We start from the raw sequence: 26,437 nt of genomic DNA, 5'->3' as shown, positions 1-26,437 counted from the left end.
GATTCCTAAAAAAACCCTCCCTTGCATTCCCCGCGCTCAAAAGAACAACTAACCTGAACTTTTCGTCGTATTAGCAGGGTCATAAAAAGCCATTCTGAGGTATGGTAGGCAATATTGTTGTAAAATAAGGGGAACATCAAATTATAAATCTGTAGCAGTGCATGCTATATTATTTTTTCCCTTATTATGTTAGACTTGTACTTCAATCTTGTACCTTTTTCTTTCTTGAATGTGCCATAAATAAAACAGATATAACTGAATGTATTGTCTTTGTATCCCATCTTACTTACTACATTAAGCTTGGTTTGGCTTCCACTGGTCATAAGTTCTTCCTCTGATACTTTACTAAAATTGTCCAGATAATGTTCTGATATTGTATGAGACAGATCTTCAAAAGAGTATTCCTTTTCTTGGCACAATTTGATTTCATCTAAGAGCTTTGATAATTCTCCAGTCACAGCTTCACCTTTAAAAACAGATACACCATTAGTCAATAATTGGAATGCCAGGGGTAATTTATGACTAAAAAGGAAATGCACATTCTTTAAATTTTATTGAGTATTTGTTATATTCCATGCCTTATCATCTAAACAGTGATCTTCATGCACAATTCTCCTCTCAAAAATAATAGCATCTCGTTCCAGAATAGGAATCACAGGAGGTAATCTACATACTTCTGCATTCCCCTATGCCTTGCATTTAATTAGGATGAATTACAATATACACTTACACTTTCTCTGTTTTCTAATCCTGAAAGTTGGCTAGAAATAGCAACTATCCAAAAATGTAAAATTAATCCAGGAAAGGAAAGTTTCTACAAACATACAAAATCAATGTCCTGTAGTCTGCATTGTGTTCATATTTGCTGCTGTGATCCGTTAATACACTACATAGGTTCCATAACCTGTAAGTAGGTTGGAACTGATTTTCAAGAACCTGTTCCATCAAAGTAGCCATGTTTCATAAAAAATTCTTGCTCACTTTCCCAGGACTAAGTGGAATGGTGGAAGGACATACTGGGCAAAATTCACAAGTTTAAAACATGCCTCGTTACAGCAATCTACCAGAAACCCGTATTCAGTGCATTCTGCATTGTGTTTCATGTTTTCTCCTTAACTTATCAGATATCTTTAGTCAAGAAATCTACCAAAATAGTAAGACAACAGGCTTTTAGGTCTATACTAACTGAGGGTCTCTATTAGAAATACTAGTAGTAATAAGTATTAGAATCACATTCAGTGCTAACTTTTCTGCAAATAGCCCACTGGCAGCAGCAAGACCTCTACAGAGTAAAAAGCTACTTGTTGTGAACAATTGCATTAGGTTCTGATAGTCTAGTGCATATGTGTTACACAGCTACCTTCAGCAAGAGCAATGAAAATGTGAGTGAAGGCCGTTTTTCCAGGGGCAAATAAGAAACCCCTTCTCTTGCCCAGGTTTACAAGAATCACATTGTTGGAAACTTCAGTTCTTAAACTTGATAAAATACAGAGATAATTCCATTTTACTCCATCTTTGGGAATAAAATATTGAAAAGGAAAAACAGAGTGATTATATTAAGCTCAGCATACATAACACACACATACGTACATTCATGTAACTAAAGAAGCCCCAGATAAGATTATATCTGCTAGGTTTAGAGTTCTTTTTGTGTTATATTTCTTCATAGTCACTGTTTGTTATGCTAGGTAAATGTAGATATTCTAAAATATTTTCTAAATTACAACTATTGCCAGTTATGACTGAAATTTTCAGAGCCAAGAACAGAATTTGTAAATGAAAAGAATCTAATTACCTTTTAAATATCTAAGTAACAGAAATTTCGTGTTCAAAGCCCTTGTTACTGTTAGTCAATGGTATCTTTGCATGAAACTTATAAATTAAATACAGATATAACTTTGTTTATTTATATTCTGCTTTTTAATTAGAAAGTTGAAATTATTCCAGATTAAGTTTAATAATAATAAATAAAAAATAAATAAAAAATTGGAAGTAAAATACCTAAATATTAAGAACTATTCTAAAATCCTGACAAAGTGCCTTAAAAAGGACCAGGACTACTGTTTCCTACAGAACCATGTTCACATACCCAGTCCCATGTTCTCCCACATATGGCCTGCAATACTCCTTACTGGGCAAGAATGAATTCTGTGTGACAAAATAGGAACTGCAAGGGTGCTGACTGACCTGTGAGTCTGTGTACACTTACACACGGTCAGAACAAATGCATAAAAGACAAATTTTTGCCTATTTCTTTCAGTGCAGGTACTAATTAAGGTCTCTATCCAGCTGTTTTCATGAAATTTACAGAAAAATAATTGATACTGCTATGTCTCTTCCAAATTTGGTTTATATTATTTGAAATTAGATTGTCAACGAATGGCAGACAGATGGATGGGAAGCACAATCAAGTACAGTTTCTTTCCTTTAGAATCAGATTACACAATAGACAAGCAAAAGCCAACTAGCACATTTTACAGTATTTATGCCTTGAAAGTCAATGTGAGATCATGACCGTATCATTAAGAAGTAAAACATATTTTAAAAATATTTACTACTTAATTTCAGGACAGACATTTCTATTGCATAGGGTAATAGGCTTCATGATTCTACTAATCTCAAAGGAACTATTTATCTTCATACACCATATGTCCGGTAAGTACCCCAATGGGAAACATGAATGGAACTAGTGCATTTGCTTACTATCACCGTGAAGATCATAATCTGGCATGCAGCAGTAAACTTAGTTTTCTCATTAATGAAAACTGTCCCTGTAAAGGTGTTTCTTTTAAAAACAAAAACAACAACAAAAAAAACACCACAAAGAAAAAAATAAAACACGCACACCCCAAAAACAAAGAAGAGAGGTTTAGTTATTTGCCAGCAGTCGATTACATTTATGTTGGATGATTACAGAAGGCAGAAGTCAGCTTTGTTTTTATACAAGGATGATTTTCATGGAAGAGCCGGACACCACACTCAGGAAATGCCCTATTTAAGTGTCTGTGGTGTGTAAAGGGTGAATCAGAACATAAGACGAAAGCACATGCACGCAGCAGTGACAGTCAAGATATATGAAAGATATGTTAGAATATGAATGGAAGAGCAATACACAAGTGATCTTTGAAAAAGGCATCCAAATGTAACACGACTGGAAGAGGTACTCACTGGGAAAGATAAAGTACATTCAATCTTTAACTGGAACGTGAACAATGCCGGCATAGTATTTTGACATATCTAGTATCCGTTTGCTTTACTTGATTATGAAATGTGTAAGGTCAGATAAATTAAAGAGATTTAAGATCAAATAATGTAATACATTGTAATCCATCAGTGACTTGTCCTTTCTGGGAATACAGTTCTTTGCTTTCCTATATGACATGGATTACAGTGTATGTAGTCAAGATAGGTAATTCATGGTGGGAAAAACCTCTCAATATCAATAGCTTTCTTAATCTTTCTTTTTCATTTTGTATGTTTGTATAAATGTCTTAGCAATATAATTTAAATATTAAAGAGAAGTTCAGTACAGCTTCTGTATTCAGAGTACACGTATTTACTTTTAGCCTTTGGAGACGGAGGAACTTCGGGGGACAAAATGCAAGACTGATGTTCTGCGCATTCCAGTGGGCGTTCCTCCGAAATACTTGCATTTCCTGTTTCCATATATTCTGCAATTTAAAGATACACATACACTTAAACTCCTGTATTAAGGGGGCTTATCCCAATCAAAAGTATATTTACTACTACATTATTCATTAATGCCTTTCCAATTTTTCATATTACAACCTTGTAATTATTCATAAACACTGCTGCAAGGCAATCATTTATTGAAAGTATTATAAGAGACTACAATGGCCAGTTCTGTAACAGTTTCAGCCTATTAAAGAAATCTCATTGTAGGAGTAATGAGTTGCGATTACCCCTGTGTTTTTCCTGTCTCCTTGAAATACCTCTGTAACTATTCCATTATATTATTACTGTTCAAAGAGTCTTCTTTTGTTCTGAATTTGTTAAGAGTTTTCAGTCAAGATATTCAGGATGTTCACAATAAGTAGGTAAATTGATACTGTTAAGAAAACCAAATATTCTGTTTGCAGCACAGACATAATACATGAGAAAAAAAGAATACAATCCCAAAAACTTAGTTAAAACTAGCAGTCTAAAAAGCAGTGTTCTAAAGTTTTTGTGCTTTTCCTCCTTAAAATTTCCTTTATCCCACCTTCATGATGATGTTTATAAAAACAGAAAGCCACGGAACGATGAACGTGCTAAAGTTCAATTTCATTATTATTATTTCTGTGTAAATATGTACATTACTTTCGTGTGGTTTTCTACACCAGCTAGCTCAATGGAACAACAAGACCTGAATGAATGTTATTCTAGAACAAATAATGAATTAGAAATTAATTTATGCAACAGTGGTGCTTTTTTTTTTTTGCAGCAGAGTGACTGGTTCTCAGTTTGGGCAGTTATTCTGCATCTGCAATTTCTTGATTTTTTGAAGTTGCTTAAACAGATAGTAACCACAACAGCACACGTTGCAATGCACGCAAAAGCTAACTACAATAACTGCTTTCATCAATATCACACTGAAGAACTAAAGAGTTTCTAGGAAGTGAAGTCTCCCTGATTTAATTTCTACAGTCTACAACGCACTTGTTTAGCTTGCTGTTATTCCTGATTAAATAACAAATCCCAAAACCCAAATATAATCTGTGATAAAATAGACATCTGAGAAAATGAAATTGGAAATGGCAGAGAACAGCATGCAGTTTCAGAATGCTTCGCAGGTTGTTGGTTTTTTTTAAAAAGAATGTATGATTTGAAAAAATCATATATTAAGTTTGATGGCTGGCAATGGTCCCCTGGATAATCTGCCATACATTTCTTCATATGAAAATGGGCACTTTATTTTTTTGTGTAGTGCTGAAAGCAAAGAAGCAAAGATGAGCTGTAAGAGATCATGAGAAAACCAGCAGCATGACAAAATGCTCTGGAATGTTTTCCAGCTCTGTCAGCTATATTATTTGTCAAGTTAACATGCAAGATGGAGGAGAAATAAAAAGGAAACTACATCTAAAGAAAAATAAAAGGAAAAAATGAATTCATGCCTGAAAATATTTGTTTGATAATTGTGCAACTGACCAAAAGCAAACCTAAAATGAAGTTCTACCAGGTGGGAGTGTTAAAATTATTGGATCAATACAGGTATTATTAGGAAAGGAAATGCAGGGGAGATCGTGAAGATTATTTGTATGGCTATGGTTTTAAAGTAATACTCTATTTTTATTCTTTGTCAGGCCCCACTTTCAGACCAACGCACTTACCTGCTGAAGGCTAGTTCTGAGGAGAAAATCCCAAGTTCAACGTAAGTCTCATAAATATTTACTTTAAAAACTGCAGAGTTCCTTGCAGAAAACCTCTACAAAAGGCTCAGCACAAGGTACGGTGTAGAGGTTTAGAATGGATCGAGAGCATGCCATCCTTGTAAGAGTGCAACCCTTAAAACTTTGGACTTCTGTGGGAGTTTTACTCCTAACTTGGTTTTATACTATTGAAAAGTCTACCTTATATGTACGAGACAAATACAGACTCGGACTCAGCTGTGAGAGGCTTATAGTCTAGGTAAATGTGTACTTACCCATAATATTATCAAAGAAACAGACATAAAATAGGTGATATATGTCAAGACCCAAAGATTAAGTACATACAAGCAGCACATGGTTTCACCAGCAACTGAATTCTATCGCCTGCAGCTGGCTAAAAATTAATCTTCAAAGCCTGTCCAAACTTATTGAAAGAGATGATACTTTTACCATCATCTACTGACTACGGTGTACTTGAGAGACTGCTCTGGATTCTATCGCTTTCCTCAGAAAAAGAAAGATAATTCAGAACAAAGCCAAGCTTAGTCAATTATACCACTTAATGACCAGAACAGTTTCCCCAGCTGCGGTCTCACAGAGTTTAGGGAAAAGCCTGTCATTCTTACGATAGAGGGGAGTAAAGGCTGTTTGGGACACAACCTGTCAGATTCATAACACTGCCTTCACCAGTTTAACATCATCCTGTTCCATGTTTCAAAGACAGTCGGCATGACTAGCATACAAGGGGTGAAGGAAGCATATGTTAATACAGACTTCAGAGATGTTTCCTCACTAAACTGCTTTGGGAAGAACGGAGTATTTTACTTCTGTTGACTCAAACAGCAGACTACAGTTCAGTAGGGATTAATACGAAGAAGCTCAAAAACTTTGCCTGCTTAGTAGCATTCTTTTCTACAGTTATCTGATTTTAACACAGCCCCACTCAATCTGAATAGGGCCACGTGCACAAAAAGTAATAGCATAAAAGGGGTCACACAGCAGTGGAAATAAAAGCAGTGGGGAATATGAACTGAAGAAGGTAACAGGCACTGGAGAGTTCAAACTGCTTGAACGTCAGCTTTCTCAGTTTCTGTAAGACTGGTTAGGTCAAAGCCAAGCAGAAGGGAAAGCGTTAACACATAAGCAGAGAAACACAGCTGCCTCTCCACGGAGCAGCCAGGGCCAGGAGGGTCTGCCACGAAGAGAGCATGGCCCAGCTCAGCAGGAGCTCCTGCTGAACGTCCAAGGGCAGTAAAAGCTCAGGCTCTAGAGCAAAGCTTGCTTTAACTTCAGCTCCTCTAGGTCCTAATTCCTCAGTGAGGTGAGAGGGTCAAGATTTTTGCTTTATTTATAAACCTTTGCTAAGAGTAATGGCTACATTAGCCTCACAGAGCCTTTTACTTTTCCTTTTAATAGGAAAAAAAATAAAAACAAACAACTTTTTTTTAATTTTTATTTTGAATGAAGTATGAGCTCCTTTCCCTTTTGTTTTGAGGCCCTACATTGGCCATGCCATGAGGTGGATTCACATAGAGTTCCTCCCTAGAGTGACTTCCCCTAGAGAGGCCAAAAGGCTTTTTAAACTCTAAAAAAGTCAAATCTGATTAGACTAAAAATCTGAACACTTACCTTTTCAAACAGAAGACTCTCCAAGTAACTAGATCAGGGGAATAAAACTGGTTTAGAAACAACTCCCCTCCATGGCCCATGCCCCTGCAGGGGGATCCTTACTCTTTCTTCACTTTGTCTTCCTGAAGGGCAGCAATCTTCAGAGCACTGTCTGTCCTTACCAGGGCTCTCCCAGCATCTGGCTGAGGATCCTGCAGCTCCACTGAGCCCTACCCCAGCCCATGAGCTCTCTAAAAGCTCCTCCCAAATCATCTCACTTGCCACCTGAGGCATCATGACCCAGTTCCTCTTTTCTTTACAGCAGCAACAGTTACAGAAAACCAACTGGTAACTGCTACCTTGAGGTGTGCTAAGGTGACAGATTGAGCTGAGGTGGAGACTGGGCTGACTTCAGTCTCCTAAATTTCAGAGGAAAATTCTGAAAGACTCAAGTTTGACTTAATCACAGAGAAACCTGAAACCAGTAGATGTTTAAGTTATAGGCACATAGGGAGACTTTTGTGCACGTGTTCAGGGAAGATAAACAGAAACAAGCACGCAAGATCATAGATCATACTACACTATGATCCTGAGTAGGTAAGAGCACAGCTAAACTACCAGTACCCAAAACAACGGCAGTTAAATTAATTCATAAACATAGTTAATACTCTACAGCTTTTGCACAACAGCCTATAAAAGGAGCTGAGAAGTCCCCAGAAAAAAACCCAACAACTTCTTTTCATCCCACACAGCTGTTATTAAATCCTTGACTGGAAACTTACTGCATCCCTCCAGTGAGGCCTTCTGCACTCAAGGGAATGGAAGATGTACTTGTCCACAGAAAGACAGGGAGAGACAGAGACAGGGACAACACATAAAAGAAAGCCTGTGCTAATGACACTAAAGCTATTTAAGCAGAAGGGAGAAGAAAGGAGTCCTGGTTCTGCAGCTGCTTATGCATTTTCAATTTATGAATAATTCGGTTACATGTACAAACAATGTTAGGTTCTCAAGCGGCTTCAGCAGAAGAGAGAGCTTTTCATTACATCTCCCTCCATACTGTCTACGCAGCAGAGCTTATTGTGCCTTCCTGAGGCTCGTGTCAGTTTTCATCTGTTTATCTACTACCTTCCTTTTTTTCATAATAACGAGAATTCTGCTTCCAGAAATAGTAATAGAGCAAGATTCTAATAGAGAGCATAGTCGGCTGTGAAGAAAGAGTTGAAAGATGGTATAGCATGCACCTGCGTCACGTTCACATGTGCTAAAACTAAAACACAGCTGGTCGATTTAATTTTAGGCCTACTAGCTTTGGCAGCATCCCTTTTATCTTCAATGCCTAATTATAAAGCCCTAAGTGGCAATACTGTTAACTGCTTCAGCACTGGATGCTGTTGTTTTACTCCATCCATGAAATGCATCCAGTAGACTGGCCTTTCTTGGCACAGTATTCTAATTCTCGGCTCTTGGAGTTCAGCTATTTCTTTATTACCACATAAAGAATCTAAACTGTAATAAGTATTTTTAATTGAGTTCAGTGCAACCCAGACCTGAGAAAAACACAGAAAATGATGGGACATATATGAATTACAAAGAATTAAAACTTGAACTGTCATTTCTAATAATTCCATCTACAATTAACAGGTAGTAAAAACCCATTCAGATGGTGTATAGTTTGCTCAGCCTTTTTCACGTTGCTCTTTAAACTGATTTTGTTATCTATTTTTCTTCTATCTGATAATGCACCAAAATCTCCAAAACTATGGCAGACTTTGCAAACACACAAAAAAAATATTTTTACAGAAACTTCAATTACTATTTTCTCAGGGTAGTGAGAAAAGATGTAAAGTAAAGATCACAGAAACACTAGGATCACTTCTAAAACCCCACTGGCAAAAGGTTTTGTTTCTTTTTAACTTATAATCTGTGAAAAGTAGTTTTGTAAATATTCTTTAAAAAAAGGGAGAACACCAATAGAAACATCTATCCACACTGTTTAAATTCTGGAGGCTCATTCACAGGGGGCTACCAGTCCTACAGGTTTTAGTATCAGCTGAATGGATTTAGTATTAGTGCCTCCATGAATTGCTTCTAAAGACACAAATTACTGTTTTTTCCTTCAAAGAAATTTCTCATAAATAACCTCAACACTAACTGATTTTCTTTCAAAACTTTTCTTGCAACTCTGTTAACCCTCTGCGTATAGGACAGAACGCTACCTATCAATCAGGCCCACTGGTAATACTAGTCACATTATTTCCTTGTCTGTTTCTGCCAGTCTGTTTATATGCATCTTTCAGCCTTTGTTTTATATTTTGAAAGCTAATGTCTTGTGCCAGGAACAAATATTATGCTATGTTAATACTATAAACTGTACACTAACACTCATAATAATGCAAGGGGGAAATGGTAAAAATGAGAATGCTAGGTGATAAAATCTTACTCTACCCTGGCAACAACGTGAAAGAATCAATTTAATGCAATTGTGTCTGCATAAAGAAAAAAAATGAGGAAGAAACTTCCAAAATCTGGTCAGTAATTGTCTGATGCCATTAATTTAATTTCTGTTTCCTATAAATCTATATGAAGGAGACACTAAGCTTCTCTAGACAATCATCTGAAGACAGAAGCTTTAACAGGAATGTATTTGGAAGCCGCTAACTCTCTTTCAGCAATTGCTCTTTCTTTGCATTGAATTCATTACCCACTGAAGTTGAACTCAATTACAGTATATTCATGTTTCCCAAAATCCCCGTGCTTCACTGATTTTTCAGCTACAACAGGATAAATGCCCCCACTACAGGAAGAATATACTCAACTGGCTTTTTAGAGGAGGGTCGGTCTACTGATTTTATTTTTGAACTTCAGCTCACAGTTCAAACTTTATCATTGATGATTAAAGCTTCAGTGAACCCTTTGTTGATGAAAAAGAACCTCAGTAGGTTCCACAGGGGAGTTCTGAATGGGCTCCTCAGGTTTTCTTAAGACTTAGAATGGCATCTTTCTAAACATTTTTCATCCTTGTACATCAGTTCTGACTATAAAGCAGACAGAGCAAAACTAAACAGCCGCTTGTTACAAGCACAGTTTCATCATACTAGTATGAGCTGAAACTACTAAGCAGTCTTCCTTATATTTACAAGGCACACATGCGATGATTGCTTGTCAAAGCATCAAAAAGCCTTGAATTGGATGTATTTCTTTTTTGTGGTAAAAACTAAGGGTAGATACTGATCCATCAATGTGACAAGCCCTTGAGAGGGGTTTGGGTGCTCTATTTTTCATAGAGCAAGGTTACTTTGAAGAAACTTTGTCATGAGACTGCAAAGTTATCACACTAAGGAGAAAATGGAACAATGCAGAAATATTAAAATGAAAATTAGTTTAGTTGTTGATGGGACATTATAATGAATCTTAGATTAATATCTGAAAGATGACTGATTTGGATGTGAAAGTGGAAGCTCTGACTGACTCTTTTCTTGCCATTGAAGAAATTTCAGTATGATATTAACCCCCTTTTCTTCTACATAGTGCTATGTTCATGCTGCAGCTCAGTGAGGACATACAGGCTGAAGATTTCACTATACAGTCTGAGTCAAATTAGGAACTCTCTTCTGATGACAGGGGGGAGCCTCCTCCTTCCCTCACCCATATCTTCCTCTCCATTTTTTGATGCACAGTTCTGTCAGTTCCCTGGGACAGAGCTAACTCTGGGACCTCAACCACATAGGAGGCAAGTTCATTAAAACCAACAAATGTATATTTATATAATTATAATCTTATTTTTTATTATTGTTACATACTATTAAATATAGATAATATAATAAGTTATATATTTTATATATTACTGGTTTGTGAACTGAATTAGATCACTTTGCAATCTCATGTAAGCAGGGGATATGGAAGAGAACTGTGTAGCTGGAAGTAGGGGAAGAGGAAGGACGAGAATGGGGGAAAGGGAAAAAAATAGGAAGGGAGACCTCAAGGCAGGCTGTTAATTCAGTTCAGCTATAACATGAATGTGGTCTTTAAGAGAATATCTCTCCTCCAGCCTGCAAAATTTTCATTATAGTTATAGGAGCTTTGTATCTTCAGTCTGTCATCTCACTGGAAAACTTTACCGGAGCTGGCTAACAACTTTAGAAGAAGAAAACTTTTAGAAGAAAACCCGAAGGACACAGTGTGGCCACATGACCTCATTTTCTCTAGGAAATATTCTTATGAAAGACAGGTGGGAGACTGAAGCATGAGCTAGTTCATATGTAGAACCAACACTGAACTGATTAAAATGGCTTATTTAAAGATGGGAATAATCAATACAGGTGTAGATGCAGCAGTGATACCTGCAGGGAACTCCTCTGTCAAACATAGTTAATGAAGGACTAATCTGAAAATGGAGGGAACAAATTCCATAAAAGAGAAGGAATGATGTTTAACACTGAGTTATGTACTAGCTCATGTTTCATCACTTTATTGCCATCTTCTAGAGTAAAAAATTGAAGTAAACAATGGAGTTACATCAGTTTTACACCATGACACTAGGATGAGGAATGAGAACAAACATATGAACAACAAAATTATATTATTTCTGCTATAATTACAAGAGTTACTGCCTGGTTTAATTTTTTTTGAAACTTAAGGAAAATCAGAAAAATGTAATGAAATGTTTTGAAAATTTGTCACCATCTTTCAGTCATAGTTGTTATTTATGAATGAATCAAGGATTTCAACTGTAGTTTGCCATCACAATTTAATGGAACTGCAGTGAAATATTACAATATTTTATTATGTAATGAAGAATGCGCAAAGAGTAACTGTAAATGACATACCATGCTAACGTCTATCGTCAGAAAAAAAGAAGGGGTTTACTCTGAAATTCAAATATTCAGCCACTTATTTCTGTGTATCTAGCAAACAAGAATTTTGTCTTTTTAATTCAAAAGATTACTCTTTTGTATAATAAAATATTTAAAGAGTAGAAATTACTATATATCTTAATATTCCTCCACGCTCTTCTGATTTGTCTCTAACAAGTGTATAACTGAATATGACTTACCTTGAAGTAGAGCCGCAATTTGGAGTGACTGCTGAGATGGATGTTCTTTAAGAATATCTAAAACCGTTCTACCCAAACTGTCCTTTATGTTGGTATCAATTCCTGAAAAAGAAAATGATCTATGGTGGAATTTTTAACCCCAAGTACTTCTGATTATAAATGTGGTGTATCAGACTCAATTATCTGGCAAATTGAATGCAAGCGGTTTTACAACTGTAGCAGATTAACAGCTGTGTTATAGTTGAAGTACAGCATCCATTTCTGTTTAAAGCTCGAGTAGCCTAAAATTCACATGCTGACATGGATTGTTTTTATGTTTCTGTAACTCATGGGGATATAAAGTAAGCTTCTTAAACCAAACTTGGGATTATTTTGGCAGACCATTCCTGAGAAACAGCCATCCTGAAAATAATATTTTATAAAATCAAGAACTTCACTCATTGTTTTTCCTTCATGCCTGGATTCTAATTCTCCCCAAACTGCTCTGATTCATTGGGGATTTTCTAGACCATAGTACCAGTATGTGTTTTGGGAGCAATACTGAAAAAATTATTAACCTTAAAATTTTGTACTTCATGGTGACATGTTTGAAATTCATGCTTTGAGTAGACTGAAATACCTGCATGTAGTATGAGGGCTGTGTGAACAGGCAGAGAATTTCCTCACAGACTGTTCAGACTGTTGACAAAGTAATTGTTTGGCTCAAACTGTGAATGTAACCATAAATAAGTTTGAGGCTTATCCTGGACAGGTCTCAGAAAAAGTGTTGTACATGATACCGCATGAGTCTCCACTTTGTCTTGTAGGGGCTACTTTGGAAATGTTTGAATTATGGTAGAAGACTGAAGTTGTTTTTTACTTTAGATGTACTTTCATAAAAAGCAAAGGCATGAAAGGTCATAACGAAGAGAATAAGATTCTTCTCAGGACGCTGAATAGAGGAAATCAGAGGAAGCAGGATTCATGAGGACATTCTGGAAGCATGGAAGGATTTGTCCGCTCACCAGAAAAGGCTGCAGTTCTTGTCATTTCCTGAACTGATGGAGAGTTTCCTGATTTGTTTTGTGAGAAAGAGATATTTATTTTCTCACTGAAAATGAAGCCAAAATATTGCAGGGTTAAATAGCAGTGGCAGCTGATTTTCAGAGGCCAGAGACACCAACTTACACCTTTCCTTCGTAGTAGCTACTTATAACATCTTCTGAGTCTTTTTTGAAGCAGAACTAGAGAAAAGGGGATTGTTAGATAAAAAAGGCAGAAGGTGGGGAGTGCTGCAGAAGTGCAGAGTACTTGGGGTTGAAGAAGTTCACAGTGAAGATTCTACTCCACTGTCTTGTCCAATTGCACTCTGGCAGAGGCTATAACATGTACTAATCCGTATGAGGTAGTCTATCTGTGGTCTAAGGGCTTCCTATGTTTCTGTGATGTTCTCCAGTCCTTCCTCTTTTAGTCCTTCCTCTTTTAGGTGACTTAATATAAAAAGGCCCTGCCTTTTTGAGGGCAGGTGAAGATCTCTTTCTGCCTCCTTCTTATGTATCCAAACAAGAAAGCATCCTGGAAGGACCTTTTTTTCTGAAAACAGATCTCAGATCTGTTGGATCTGTTGGATGAGGAGCTGTGAGAAGGACGTACCTTCTTTTGCAATATATAACCCCACAAGCACTGACAATAAAGATCACTGAGATCCCTCAGTGTAATGGAAATTCACGTATCTCAGAGAAGTAATTTCTAGATATTTTCATTTTCACTGATCTTCTCATTTATCTGAGAAGACAGTTTTTTAGATGAGTAATTTACCTGCAACAATTCTGAAACTCTTATTCTATGAATCTGTGATTATGTAGTAGATGCGTTTGTTGGGACACTACATCTTTCTTCTCCTGTTCTTTCAGGACAAACGTGATTCTCAGAGACACAGTGCCTTCCTCTTTCTTTACAGGCACTCAAAGTTTATCCAGGAAATGAAGGAGCAAGCAGGATGGTGTGTTTGTTAGGAATAGCTAAGTGAAGGAAATAAATGTGAACATGAGTATTCTGGCCTCTAGATCAAAGAATATTCTTGTCTGTGTTTCAGAATGAATTACAAAATTTTATGTAGCCATTTTGTTCTCAGAATACATTTATTCTCAGAATACAGTGGCATACACTGAGTCATATATGGAATTTCTGAGTCTTAGTGAAAACATTCCTTTTGTTCTCTGTGTATAGTAATTTCTTATTCTAAAAGAACACTGATTTAAGGAGAGGTACATGTGATTAGATTTGCAAAGGCTGAGAAAGATAACAGTAATTTCTATAACCAAAACTTGAGGAGACATACACCAGATTAGGAATATTAAGGATATTTGTTCAGTGTTTCCTGTAAATTAGATTTACCTGTTTCAAGCAAAATGCGTACTACCTCCACTTTTCCAAACAGGGCTGCTTCATGTAGTGCACTCCCTTTCTCTGTCTAGAAAAAAAAAATATTGTGACATTTAAAATGCCAATTAAAATACCAAGAAACCCTTTTTAAAAGAATACGTTTAGAAAAGAAGTATTTTTTCCCCCTCTACTTTATTTAAACATAAAAAACATTGAATGAGCAAGAACAAACACTACCATAATTTTTTTATTATTATTCAAGGCAACAACATAAATGCTGTCAGTTCTACTATAAAAGTTAATAACTATAGAAGAAAATATAATAGGGATGTAATACAACTCCCATCTAACAAGCATGCATTTGTGTAAAATTTCTAAACTCCTATTATAGGCAGTGAAAATCTAGTCAATACCGTCAGTGGAACATAGCTGTTCAGCAGAGTCAGCCAGTTTACATCTGCACAGCTACACTTAGGTGTTTTAATCTGAAACTGGATCACACCCTAGAAGGTCAATTCAGCTGGACAGTGAGAGATGCCCTAGGATATCCCACCCGGCCCCAGCTGATGTTCCAGTTGATGCTCACGTTTCATCTGCATCATATCTGCCCCATACAGATGCCTTGGATACCCTAACGCACCTCCAACAGCATTAAATGTCTACGTTTAGATCATTTAAATTCTACCTTAGATGTCTGTGAACCTGATTTTGCAGATTTTTGTGATACAGAATTCTTTGTGAATGGACTGTTGCTCAAATAATATTTATAGTACTGAAAAACAAACTATGTCTCTTGACAAACTGCTTCTCTTAGTATTTTATACTGCTGATTGTTAGTGAAAAATATGAACAGAATGCCTTTCCATACAATAGCATTAGCAGTACCTACAGCACTACTAGATCTCACTGAATCTCTGACTTCTGTCCTTTTTTTTGATAGTAAATTAGATTTTGAATGTTTTTTATTTGTGGGCAAATGTTAAAGGGTTTACTGCTGGAATTTTTTTTCTATATTTTATCCAAATGCACCGTTGTCATGCTTGTTATGGTGGAAAGATTTTAAAGACACATAAAAAAATTAATTCTGAAATAAAATAGTGATTTATTATTTATTAGCTGTATCAGTATGCACCAGTGTTACAGCAATGCAATGACAGGGTATTTAGAAATAATCGGAGATCCTGAGATGGGCTGTGAGCACACAGGAAGTGTACATATGTCCTACCAATAGAGCCTGAAAATGCTATGTCCATAACAGGAACACTCAATTTTTATCTTTCTTCATACTTAGTACATGGGTGTATAAAGTAGAGCACGCCCAATGTCATTTATATCCCAGCACATCAGGTATACTAACAGTATAATGGAGAGAAGGAAGCCAGTAAGAGAATATATGTGTATGAAATACGTATCTCAAAACAATTACTAATCTTTCCATTTTCAGAGGCAATCCAGATGAACCTTCACAGACTTATTCTGAACAAGACTAAATAGTCAGATTTACTTAGAGATGCTTCCAGAATTCTTTACTCAAACAATATCTACAGGAGTTTTCCGGTAACTGCAATTGACTTTAACACTGGATAACTCTCCAGTGACATAGTGCAACCACAAAGGTACACACAGAGCTTAAGGTGCAGCTCAGAAATTTCTGGGAATGAAAAAAGTTCTCAGAATTCACTGCTAGCTATAGTTATGATTACTGAAAAAGGCTTGACATCAGCAATCTTGAAAAAGGCTTTAACACAGCCTATTATCCAATTTGGTCCTTGTGTGGATATGGGATTTCCTTCGGATTTGTCCCTTACTGACATGAATAAACCTCAAGACCATTGGGTGGACCTGGTACTATTAACACAGCGTTCCTTGTCATCAAGGATATGAAGGACAGCTGTGACTCTCAAAATATTTGACTTTGGAAAGACAGGTGATGAAATTCAAAAGCCACAATGGCGAGAAGTTTGGCACAGTAGCCTGCCAGAGAAGAATACCAAAATAGGGGCTCAATCACAATTGATCGCTCGCTGTTTTGAGAAAAGAGGGATGTCTCTCTCATATTTGAACATATTCACTGCAGTTGAACATATTCTGTCATATCTGAACACGCGCCAGCAACGTGTCCTTGCAGCAAAAAAGCTAACAGTACCCTGGGCTGCACTAGGAGGAGTGTTACTGGCAGGTCGAGGGAGGTGACCTTCCTTTCTGTTCACCACTGGTGAGGCCACACCTGGAGGACTCTGTCCAGTTCTGGGCTCCCCAGTACAAACTAGATATGGAGTTACTGGAGAGGGTCACTAAGATGATTAAAAGACTGGAGAATCTCTCTTATGAGGAAAGGCTAAGAGAGCTGGGACCGTTTAGCCTACACAAGAGAAGGCTCATGGGGGATATCATCAATGTGTACAAATATCTGAAGGGAGAGCATAAAGAAGACTGACCCAGGCTAAGTGGTATCCAGTGACAGAAGAGGTAATGGGGAGAACCTGAAACACAGGATGTTCTGTTTCAACACAAGGAAACATTTTTTGCTGTGCAGGTGACTGAGCCCTGGTACAGGAAGGCTGCAGAGTCTCAGTCCTTGGAGATATTCAAAAGCTGTCTGGACATGCTCCTGTGGAACCTCTTCTAGCTGACCCTGCTTGAACAGGGGAGTTGGACCAGATGACCTGCAGAGTTCCCTTCCAACCTCAACCATTCTGTGATTCTGCCAGGGATACACCAACAATGCAATCCATAGTGGTTTAATTGTTATAGGAGGCCTGAGCATTAAATTTTAGTCCTACTGAGGATGAACTGCAGAGATGGGAACCAGCTGCACCTTGAATAAAATTTTAGACATCATTCTGTATTAATACTAACAAGGAATCTTCTGTAATGAAAAAAGAATGGACATACATTAGTGACAACAACTATCTACAATCCATCGCTGTGGCGTGATCTGAGACTGAGAAAGATTAATGTTCCGGCATGCTGAATCAACAGCTTTGAAGTCAAGGAAGAGGATCTATCTTCAGATTCCTCAGTTAAGGGGCGGGAAAGATCCTGATATGATAATTGTCAGAACTGGCAGCAGTCCTTTCTATTGATCAAAAATCCACACCAGAGGAAAGGCAGGTAATATTTTCCTTGATGAAAGCATGCATCTCATAAGAAATGGAATGAAAACTAACACGAGAAGAGGAAATCTCCTCTAGATGTCTAAGGCAAACAAAACTATCTAGGGGCAACTTGGGAGCCAGAAGATAGCTCTGTAGCAATGAATCAAAGATCTGCTATGCATAAAGGGAGCATAGAAACTTAAGCCACCTACATACGTAATTCATAGTGTTGGGAGAGGAATCCAAAGCCAAATGCCAGTTTTTTCATTTTATACTTTCTCGCTTCTTGGCCTATTCTACCATGATATTTCCTGTCGTATCTGAACATGATCCTGAAATGCTTTACAGGCATTCTGCCCTGCCCTGAATTCTGGGGCAGCCTTTGCTTTACGACTCCAAGCTATCAGACAATGCTAATGAATGCCGTACCCCAGAAATGCGGTATATATTGCAAACAGTCTGTTTGAAAGGGGAATTTGAAAGGCACACCATATAAAATGGAATGATCTGTCCACTATATAGGTGATTTTCTGAGCAAGAGGGGAAATATTACCACGAAACTGAAAGAAAATCAGTCTGGGAATATGGAAATGGAAAGCACACTTGCAAGATGCAGATGTGTAATCCTGCATGAGATGTCATGAAGATGAATGCTGACGTAAATCTTAAAAGCTCTAGGCAGGATTTCATGGTAACAGTGAATAATTAATGAGTGAATCAGATCCCTTGACCCAAAAACTGTCCAGAAGGCAGAAATGTCCTTGTTGCCAGAGAGTTCAGTTACCAAACTCCATTTTAACATATGGAGAATGCTGAGCCCCAGGATGAACGGGGCCAAGAGAAACTTGTAGGACTGGCTGAGAAGATGTCTCTCTCATTGTAAATGTACATGCAGACTACTACTTGAAGATAGAAATAATGTTATGGGTTGTTTTTCTGGTGCACTAGAGAATGTTACACAAATTGGAAGGATTAAAAAATGTAGTTGCAAATAATTTCTGTATATTATTTAATATGTGCTAGGGTTTTTAGGTAGGTCTTTTTCACTTATAATGGTGTACCTATGTGCAAATATTCTCTTGTTGCCTATACTACAGCAAGCAAACTTCAGATTTATAGACAATATTCACTGTTTTACTTCCTAAAGCTTTCATTGCCTTTGATCATATTTTCTTGGCAAAGTGAACACTACCATTATATTTGGAAATTCTTCCACAGTGATATTTAATGCAAAAAACGCTGGTATTTTTTCATGAACACAGTGAGCTTTGTGTCGATGGATTAGATATTGATTCCCTGGCATAAGTTTTCTGTATATCAAATATGGTAAACTATAGCCCAAATCGTGCTACGCATATAATAAAACAGTCCCTGCCCCAAGTAGCCTACAGCTAAATACAGGTACAATGTCACAGCTGGACACACAAAGCAAGCAAGGATAGAAAGACATTGTCAGGGTACACCAGGAGACACAAATCAACTTGGTATACAATTTGCAGGCTCACATAAAAGCATCAAGGGTTTTATTAATTAGACATTTTTTTAAACATGTAAATATGCAAGAGCTTGTAATTAGGTCACTTGTCTAGTCCTTATTCATAAGCAGTTTACTATAGTTTTGATATGGATTTCAGACATAATCTGGAAGATGGAATGGTAGCTTTGCAAATTGATTCACAGAATATCCTCCGTACATCATGACAGCAAAAAGGAAGGGGCATAGCTCTTTGCAGAAGAACTACAGTGATAAGCAATGGAAATTGCCATCATTACTGGAACAGACAGGGAAGGCAAATAGGGATAGATGAAAGTTGGATAAGCAGAAGGGGCCAAGTTTTTAAGGTATTTACAATTATAAAATTACTGTTTACATGAAACACACTGAACTGTGCAGTATCTTATTTTACTGAGGGCCCAAAATCTATCACTCACCCAAAACCTGTGTATTTTTCATATGTTTCAATTTAAATGAAAACTTCAAAGCATAAAGAGATGAAGCAGATTTGTATTGCCCACTTCTAAATAATTTCAGATTGAAGGATATTGGATAGACCTGGGAAATGAATAAAATGTGTGATTAATTCAATCAAAAATTATATGCTGTCTATTATTAGTCCAAATATTTGCTATGACTAAAAGTGCTCAGGGAGTACAGAAGAGAAAGATAACATGGCTAAAGTAAACTTCCCATTTAAACAAATAAATATTTACAATTACAGAGTAATGGCAGATAGGCTACTTCTATAATTGTCTCTCAACATTCTGAGAGCTCTTTACTGCTGATAAACCGAATTTATTTAATGTGAATGAATGTGTACAATTTTATTTACCACATGGGATTATATTTCGTATACTGTTCTTTCACAATCAGTGATGCAGAGCAATTTAATTAATATTAAAAGAGCTGAGTTCAGTTTTAAGTAACAGGCTGATGTTGTATGCTCTGCTCAGTTTAATAAGCTGCCAGTAATCATCAACAAAGAATTTTTCAGAGGTTATAGAAATAATAAGTTAATAATATGTACAGAGCCAACTTGCCAATATGCTAAGATGCTGAATGAAAAGGAACATATTGATGGAGAATGTTTACACCAGTGAGAAAATAAATAAATGATATTTCCTTATGGCAAGAAGGACAAATGCAGAAGAAACAAGATTGCCCAGTGCAAAAAATAAATTTTTTTTAAAAAGTAATCCCTTCTGCCTAAGAACAACTAAGAAAAATAAGAATATAAATTACTTAAAATAAATCGGAATTTAAAAAACAGAGAAAAAAGTCCTAAAATTTTAGCGTAGATGGCAATAAGATCACTATTACTAAAAGAATCTCTCATTTCTTAGAAGAAGATTGTACATAACTTGCAGACACTATATTTTTTAAAGAGCAGCAAAAAACTTTTGGCATAACTATAGATAGAAATGGCTTAGGAGAATTCACAGTAGTGCTAAAATTATCTAGATGATTACATAAGATGAAGAACACATTTCATAAAAGCATTGTGTAATATTCAACCCTCATGTAACCATCAGTTTGTAAGTTGTCATGACAGAGACTGTTTTTCTTCAATTATTCTATTTCTTAAGCATCAATTCAGGCATCAGTTCAGTTTCTTTCTGACTTTTTCCTCATTCATTTGCTAAACATAGAAGAGAATACAAACATTCAGAAACATGTATTCGAGGGTTCCATTATGTGTTGCTTTAGCATTAAGGTTTTCTTAATTACTGAAGATGTAGTAATAGTAAAGGACAGCTGAAACAAAAGAGCTGCTTGTATTAACCTTTGCAAGGGTACGACTTTCTAGTAAAGAAAATCAAGAGCAAATTAAATTGGAAGCATAATGGTAGGCAAATACACAAGTAAGCAAACCACAGAAAAAAAAAGTGTTTCAGTCTGAAATACTTTGAAGCAAGTAACAATATAACTCAAAAGATACTACAGCTAATAAAAGTAGAAAAACAATTTTACCACATTTTCATTTTGAAGGCATTTGAGACTATCCATTTTAAATCTTAAAATACGTTAATATTTTCTTGTTTACTTTGTTGGTTTTGGGTTTTTTTAATCTATCTTTTCTTTCCCATTTCACATTCTTTTCCTCAAGAGTTGAAAAACATGACCTTGATGGAAGAATCCAGAAATAAAAGAAGTGCATGGAATCCAGGTGCAATCTTTCTATATAAAAGGGAATTATGTGTACAAAGGTGTTTGATTAAATGCACCTAAAGCTTAAAATGCTTATAAAACTTAGGCAAAGTTTAGGCAAAGTTCATAAGATTTAATAAAACACCTATTGGTAAAGAATGCCTGGATGTGACTCTAAAATAGATGTAATTATGTTTGTTTGGTTAGTTTATCTGAAAATAGATATAAAGCTGAAACAACCTTAATTTGAAGCACATTATATATACTCAGACAGCAAGAAGGCTACTTTAAATCTGAAGACAAAATACACTTTAAACTCAAATACAGTGCCGTCAGTCAAATAAAGAGGAATCATAAAACTGAGGCAGGACTTCACACATAACAGAATCAGGTCCTCTGTAGTTAAAAGACTTGGACACTTTCCACTACAAAGAATTGGACGTAAAATTTACTGCTGCTGTACCTTGTATCTGCTCCCATCTATTTCTCTTTTATTTAAAATTACCCCTTTTACACCATTATAATTTACTGTGCATAGAACTAGATGCACCAAACAGCTAACAGGTCGGAGTCAGTAGCTTTAAGAGTATATTACGATAGGCTTTTCTTTTAGATTTATACAACAAGTGTTTAGAAAAGTAGAAAAACAAAATTATTATTACTTAGTAACTTTGTGTTTAGAACGGGATAACCCTGGAAAATGAGTCCTTAGTCAAACGTTTCAGATTGCTATGACCATTAAAGACCGTAGCTTTAGCAAGTCAGCTTAGTATCATTAAAACCAATGTTGCAAAAAAAAAAATATATATACAACCACAGGAACAATTGATATGATTTGTGTATCTACATGTCTCAAGACAACATTAAAATATACACTCAGCGTTGAAGACACATATCTTTCTTGAGTTATCCCTTTGAACACATCATTTGGGTCATAAGAAATAACTCTGTATAAATCTATCAGCTTGCAGCATTTCTAACACAGTAAATGCACGTGTATTTTAAAAGAAAAAATGTAAGAAGTTATTTAATTTGAATCATATTCTAATGATAAAGGAAAGTAAGGAAAGAAGGGAAGAAAGGTGGAAAGGAAGAAGGGAAGAAAGAAATTACACACTAACTTGGCAGCTGACATCCATTCCAGCCTCCAGAAGCACCTGTACAACAGCTTTGTGGCCATTACGTGCAGCAAGATGCAAAGGAGTGTGTTTTCTTGTATTACAGTTCATCAGGTTTGGATATGCTTTGATGATCATTTTTACAACACGCAGACGTCCATAAAGTGCTGCCAGATCCAGAGGTGTTTCTAGTTTGTTGTTCCTTATTGTAGGGTCTGTTAACTCTTCTAACAGAACAGCAACTACTTCTGAATGACCATATTGAGCTGCACAATGGAGTGCTGTTTCATTTTCATTGTTCTGTTAAAACAAAACAAAAGCTTCAGAAATCCATGTTTAATCACACAATAGAACTGCTCGGCTTCTATAAATTGCCTCTATGACATCACTACACAGGCAGGGTTTATAATATAATGTATGGTAATGTATGTTAAATGCTTCAGAATAACGCCACTAAAATTTTACTAATAATACGTTAATACTTCTGCTCTGTGGCTCTCAAGCAGATCAGGTCCTTATGTGTCTACATTGTTCCCAAACCATCTTTAACAACATGCCCCAAAAAACCTTGTTGCTCATGATACGTGATATGCCAAAATATGTAACCCTTCTTCATTCAGCTGCCCCTGAAATCATAGTTGAGTCCTTCTCTTAGAAATTCTCTGAAATTTATCTTAAGTCTCTCTTCTCAGTATAACTGGTTTTAAATCATAGCAGTTTGTTATTAGAGTACTGAAATTACAGAGAAAAACTGCGTAATGAAAATGTATCAGGCACAAGGCTAGTTTCATACATCACTATAAAAGTTACTCTCAAGACAACAATCAAAGTATGGAAGAAACCAAATAGCAACTGTAGATATTAGAAAGACTCAGCATATCACGTAAGCAGCTGGTCTTCTCAGGGCTCCAGGAAGATACACATGTGCGTTTTAAGGCATATGAGCATTTGTAGGCTGTGGATTGAATAAGTTTTTGCTTTATAAAGCAATGACCCCCAAGTCTTTCCCCCAACACGATTTATTTAATCTTAATAATAGATAAATATTGAGAACAAGCAGAATCTTCTTTAATTGTTTTCTTCCAGTTCTGCCTGTATACTTGCAATCCCAAACAGACAAATAACTTTGGGCAGAGAGGAAGAAAATAATTTACAGAGCTCTCTGAATTCTATATGCCATCTATATTATTAATATATATTACATAGTCTCTAGGAAGCCTTAAAATAGACTAGACGCTATACATTTTAAAAGTATGTACATTGAATGCCTCTTCTAATATATGATGTATAAAATTTTGTGACAGTTTTGAAAATGTTGTAAAAGTAGAAAGCCAATCAGTTAATGTGTCATATAAAGAAAAAAAAAAGTAAATTCAGAAAAAAGATACTAGAGAAGGGTAGAAATATAATTCTAAAGAAAGGAGAAGAGATAAACCTGAATCCGTAGGCTGTATTTCTCAAAGAAATAACTGAAGAAAGTTCTGGGGACAGTGAACTTAAAACAGAAAAAAAGATTTGTCATTTGAAAGACAGAAATGGTGGGAGAATCAGAGAAATGCGGCTTTGGCCTCTTATTTAAAAGCTAGCTAGGATAAGAAAACCTGTGTTGCACAGTAATATCTAGAAAGGGAGAAAAGGGGAAAACTTTTTTTTTTCTTTTTAGTAACAGTGTTTCAAATTCAATAATCAAGAACTTAAATCTTGGCTTTGTGGTTTTAACAACATTGCTGTCATTTTCATCTCATCTTGTAATTTAAAATGACTCAGAAGAACCTGGGAGACAGAGGAGACAGATCAGTACATTCAGATAAATTAATGTTGCAGATAAAGTCTTCAGGTGTCTGCAACACCACACAAGGTCCCAGAGACCGGAATGTGCTTCCTGCTAAACTGCAAGACAGAAGCTGGAAAGCAGGAACAGCCAGGTAGAAAAAGAAGTTTCCACTGGCAGACATGGCTTGATGACTAATAACTATTTGAATCATTCTGCATTATTCAGACCACTGGGTGGCCTTTCTCTATTACAAAGACCATAAATTCAGGTTAAAATATGTACTGTCAAAATACTATACGACTGCAATGATCTATCAACTACCTGTGATATGCTCTTTGTGCTCTAGTGACTTCTAACGTATCCTTTATACAGGACTGGGCAAAGCAATTTTTTTATGTACAGTGGTATACCCACAAATCCCAAGCATATTTTATTAGAATTTATTTTTAGATTTTCAATATTTCATGGACAGAACTGCATAGATGAATTGGGAATTGCAGTCTAATTTTGTGCACAATTACCACAATTAAGTATGAAAATCAGATAATTGCACATAAAATGACCAATTATGGTAATTTGTGCCTACAGTTACTGTATTTACATCTCAAATGGAAATAGTTACACAAAGAAATTAGATGTATAACTATCTGCATTCTGTGAGGTAAATAGCAAAATACACATTTACTGTACTATTGCCAAAAAGATATATCTATCTAGCTAATATCTACTTACGTTTGAATTTTTTTCAAGCATTTCTGGATAATACATGAAGTATCTTAAACCTTGTGCCAATAGTCTAATATTGCAGTTTAAAAATATTCTGATTAAATTTTCAGAAAGACATAAAAATTAAAATTGACTATGGCCTTTTTCTCAAAACATGGTGACTGGCCAAAATTTCAGCCACAGATATAGACGCATAGAGACCAACCAGTCCAAATCACTGCTGCCACCCAGCACACTGAAATTTGCTCCCTCTAAATAAAGAATATCCAGCTGAATTTTCATGCAAGGGCATATTTACAGAAAAGTATATTTTTAAAAAGTGTGGTGCATAAAGCATCTGCAAATATTAAAAAAAAGTTATTATTTTCAAATTAACATTGTTGAACATTTTTGTATGGTTTGTTTCTTTGCATTCGCCAAATTAAAGCTACATTTCAGTTAATGACAAATCAAACCGATTAAAAATTAAGAAGAACTAGGTATCACTGAAATAAAATAGAAGAATCCAACCTGGACAAACATGGTAATTAAATTACCTACACAAACACAGTCAGAATAGGCATTGTATATATTGTATTGTCAGAGCTCAGCGGTACTACCGAATTAAAACTTAATAATACAACATCCTTCCCTCTTTAAAATGTAAATTAATCAACTCGATTCAGGTATAAAAGACAGAACAATTTTTAAGTTTCAAAGAGAGAATTAGAACTCGTTTAAATGCCCTCTAAATTTATCTTTATCTTATCTTATGCTTTGACAATTTACTACTACTTACATAAAATAAATCACCTTGGAAGCAAGAGGTTTTACTGAGAAGAGAGGATAGAGTTTCTAAGTAGGTTTTGACAGTCTGTCATCTTCAAATTTAGGAAAGGAGGAAATGCCTACCAGATAGACACAGTTGGTTCAGCATTCCCAGAGAGACCCCTAAGGTGGAGGAGGCTATAACAATGTATTTTCTGGACTGGAAGAAACTTTATCTTCCTCTTCTTACCCCTCATGGAAAGGTGGACATGGATGTCAGTCAGTGTTACGAACTTCCTCCTTAAGGCATTTGTTTATAGAAGACATACAGTAAGAATAAAAAAACCAACCCAACACATGATGATATTTTAAGAATTATGTGATTTCCTCAGTCCCACAAACGCTGTTGCTTCTGAATTGTCTTTTGTGCAGACAAAGGTAACCCAGCTGTAACTCTATTGATTTTAAGGTACTGTTTGTCTTCGTATCTCTAAAATACCTTATTATTTCAAAGAAACTTTTGAAAGACATGAAAAAATATTCTTGAAGAAATTAATAATAATACTTTAGTATTATTGCTTACGTTTTCAGTCCCAAATGTAAACAGTTGTTTCTGGAGTACAGAAAGTTTAAGTGTTAACACTTATTTTCATGAGCAGTTAACCTGCTATGAAAATACAATTGTCTGCATGCGAGTTACCACTGTGTGATTAGATCTCGAAATCTGATATCCAAGGGCTAAATAATGCATCTAGTGCTGAAGAAACAGACTAGAATGCTTTTAGAAATTTCAGATACTTCATTACATGTTAGAAACTACAAGATAGATCCTAAGACCGAATAAGAAAAAGATCTAGAAAACAGAACCTAGTAAAATGTACAAAATTTAAGACAAAAAGAGTAGACCAATATTATGCAAAAATAGTATAAA

General features: G+C 35.9%; 1 protein-coding gene across 1 annotated transcript in view; it reads right to left on the bottom strand.

The window, feature by feature from the left end:
• Positions 1 to 26,437, bottom strand: part of ANKS1B (ankyrin repeat and sterile alpha motif domain containing 1B) — a 449,659-nt gene that overhangs the window by 358,021 nt on the left and 65,201 nt on the right. Inside the window, exons 4-8 of the mRNA XM_054199351.1 lie at positions 22,263 to 22,559; positions 14,410 to 14,485; positions 12,034 to 12,135; positions 3,561 to 3,671; positions 291 to 466 (exon numbers count right to left, since the gene is read on the bottom strand). Coding sequence (XP_054055326.1) covers positions 291 to 466; positions 3,561 to 3,671; positions 12,034 to 12,135; positions 14,410 to 14,485; positions 22,263 to 22,559 — 762 coding nt within the window. The remainder of the gene's footprint in view (positions 1 to 290; positions 467 to 3,560; positions 3,672 to 12,033; positions 12,136 to 14,409; positions 14,486 to 22,262; positions 22,560 to 26,437) is intronic.

This window comes from Rissa tridactyla, chromosome 1 (assembly GCF_028500815.1).
Source record: "Rissa tridactyla isolate bRisTri1 chromosome 1, bRisTri1.patW.cur.20221130, whole genome shotgun sequence".
NCBI classification, from domain to species: Eukaryota; Metazoa; Chordata; class Aves; order Charadriiformes; family Laridae; genus Rissa; species Rissa tridactyla.
This window is presented reverse-complemented; position numbering and strand designations above follow the sequence as displayed.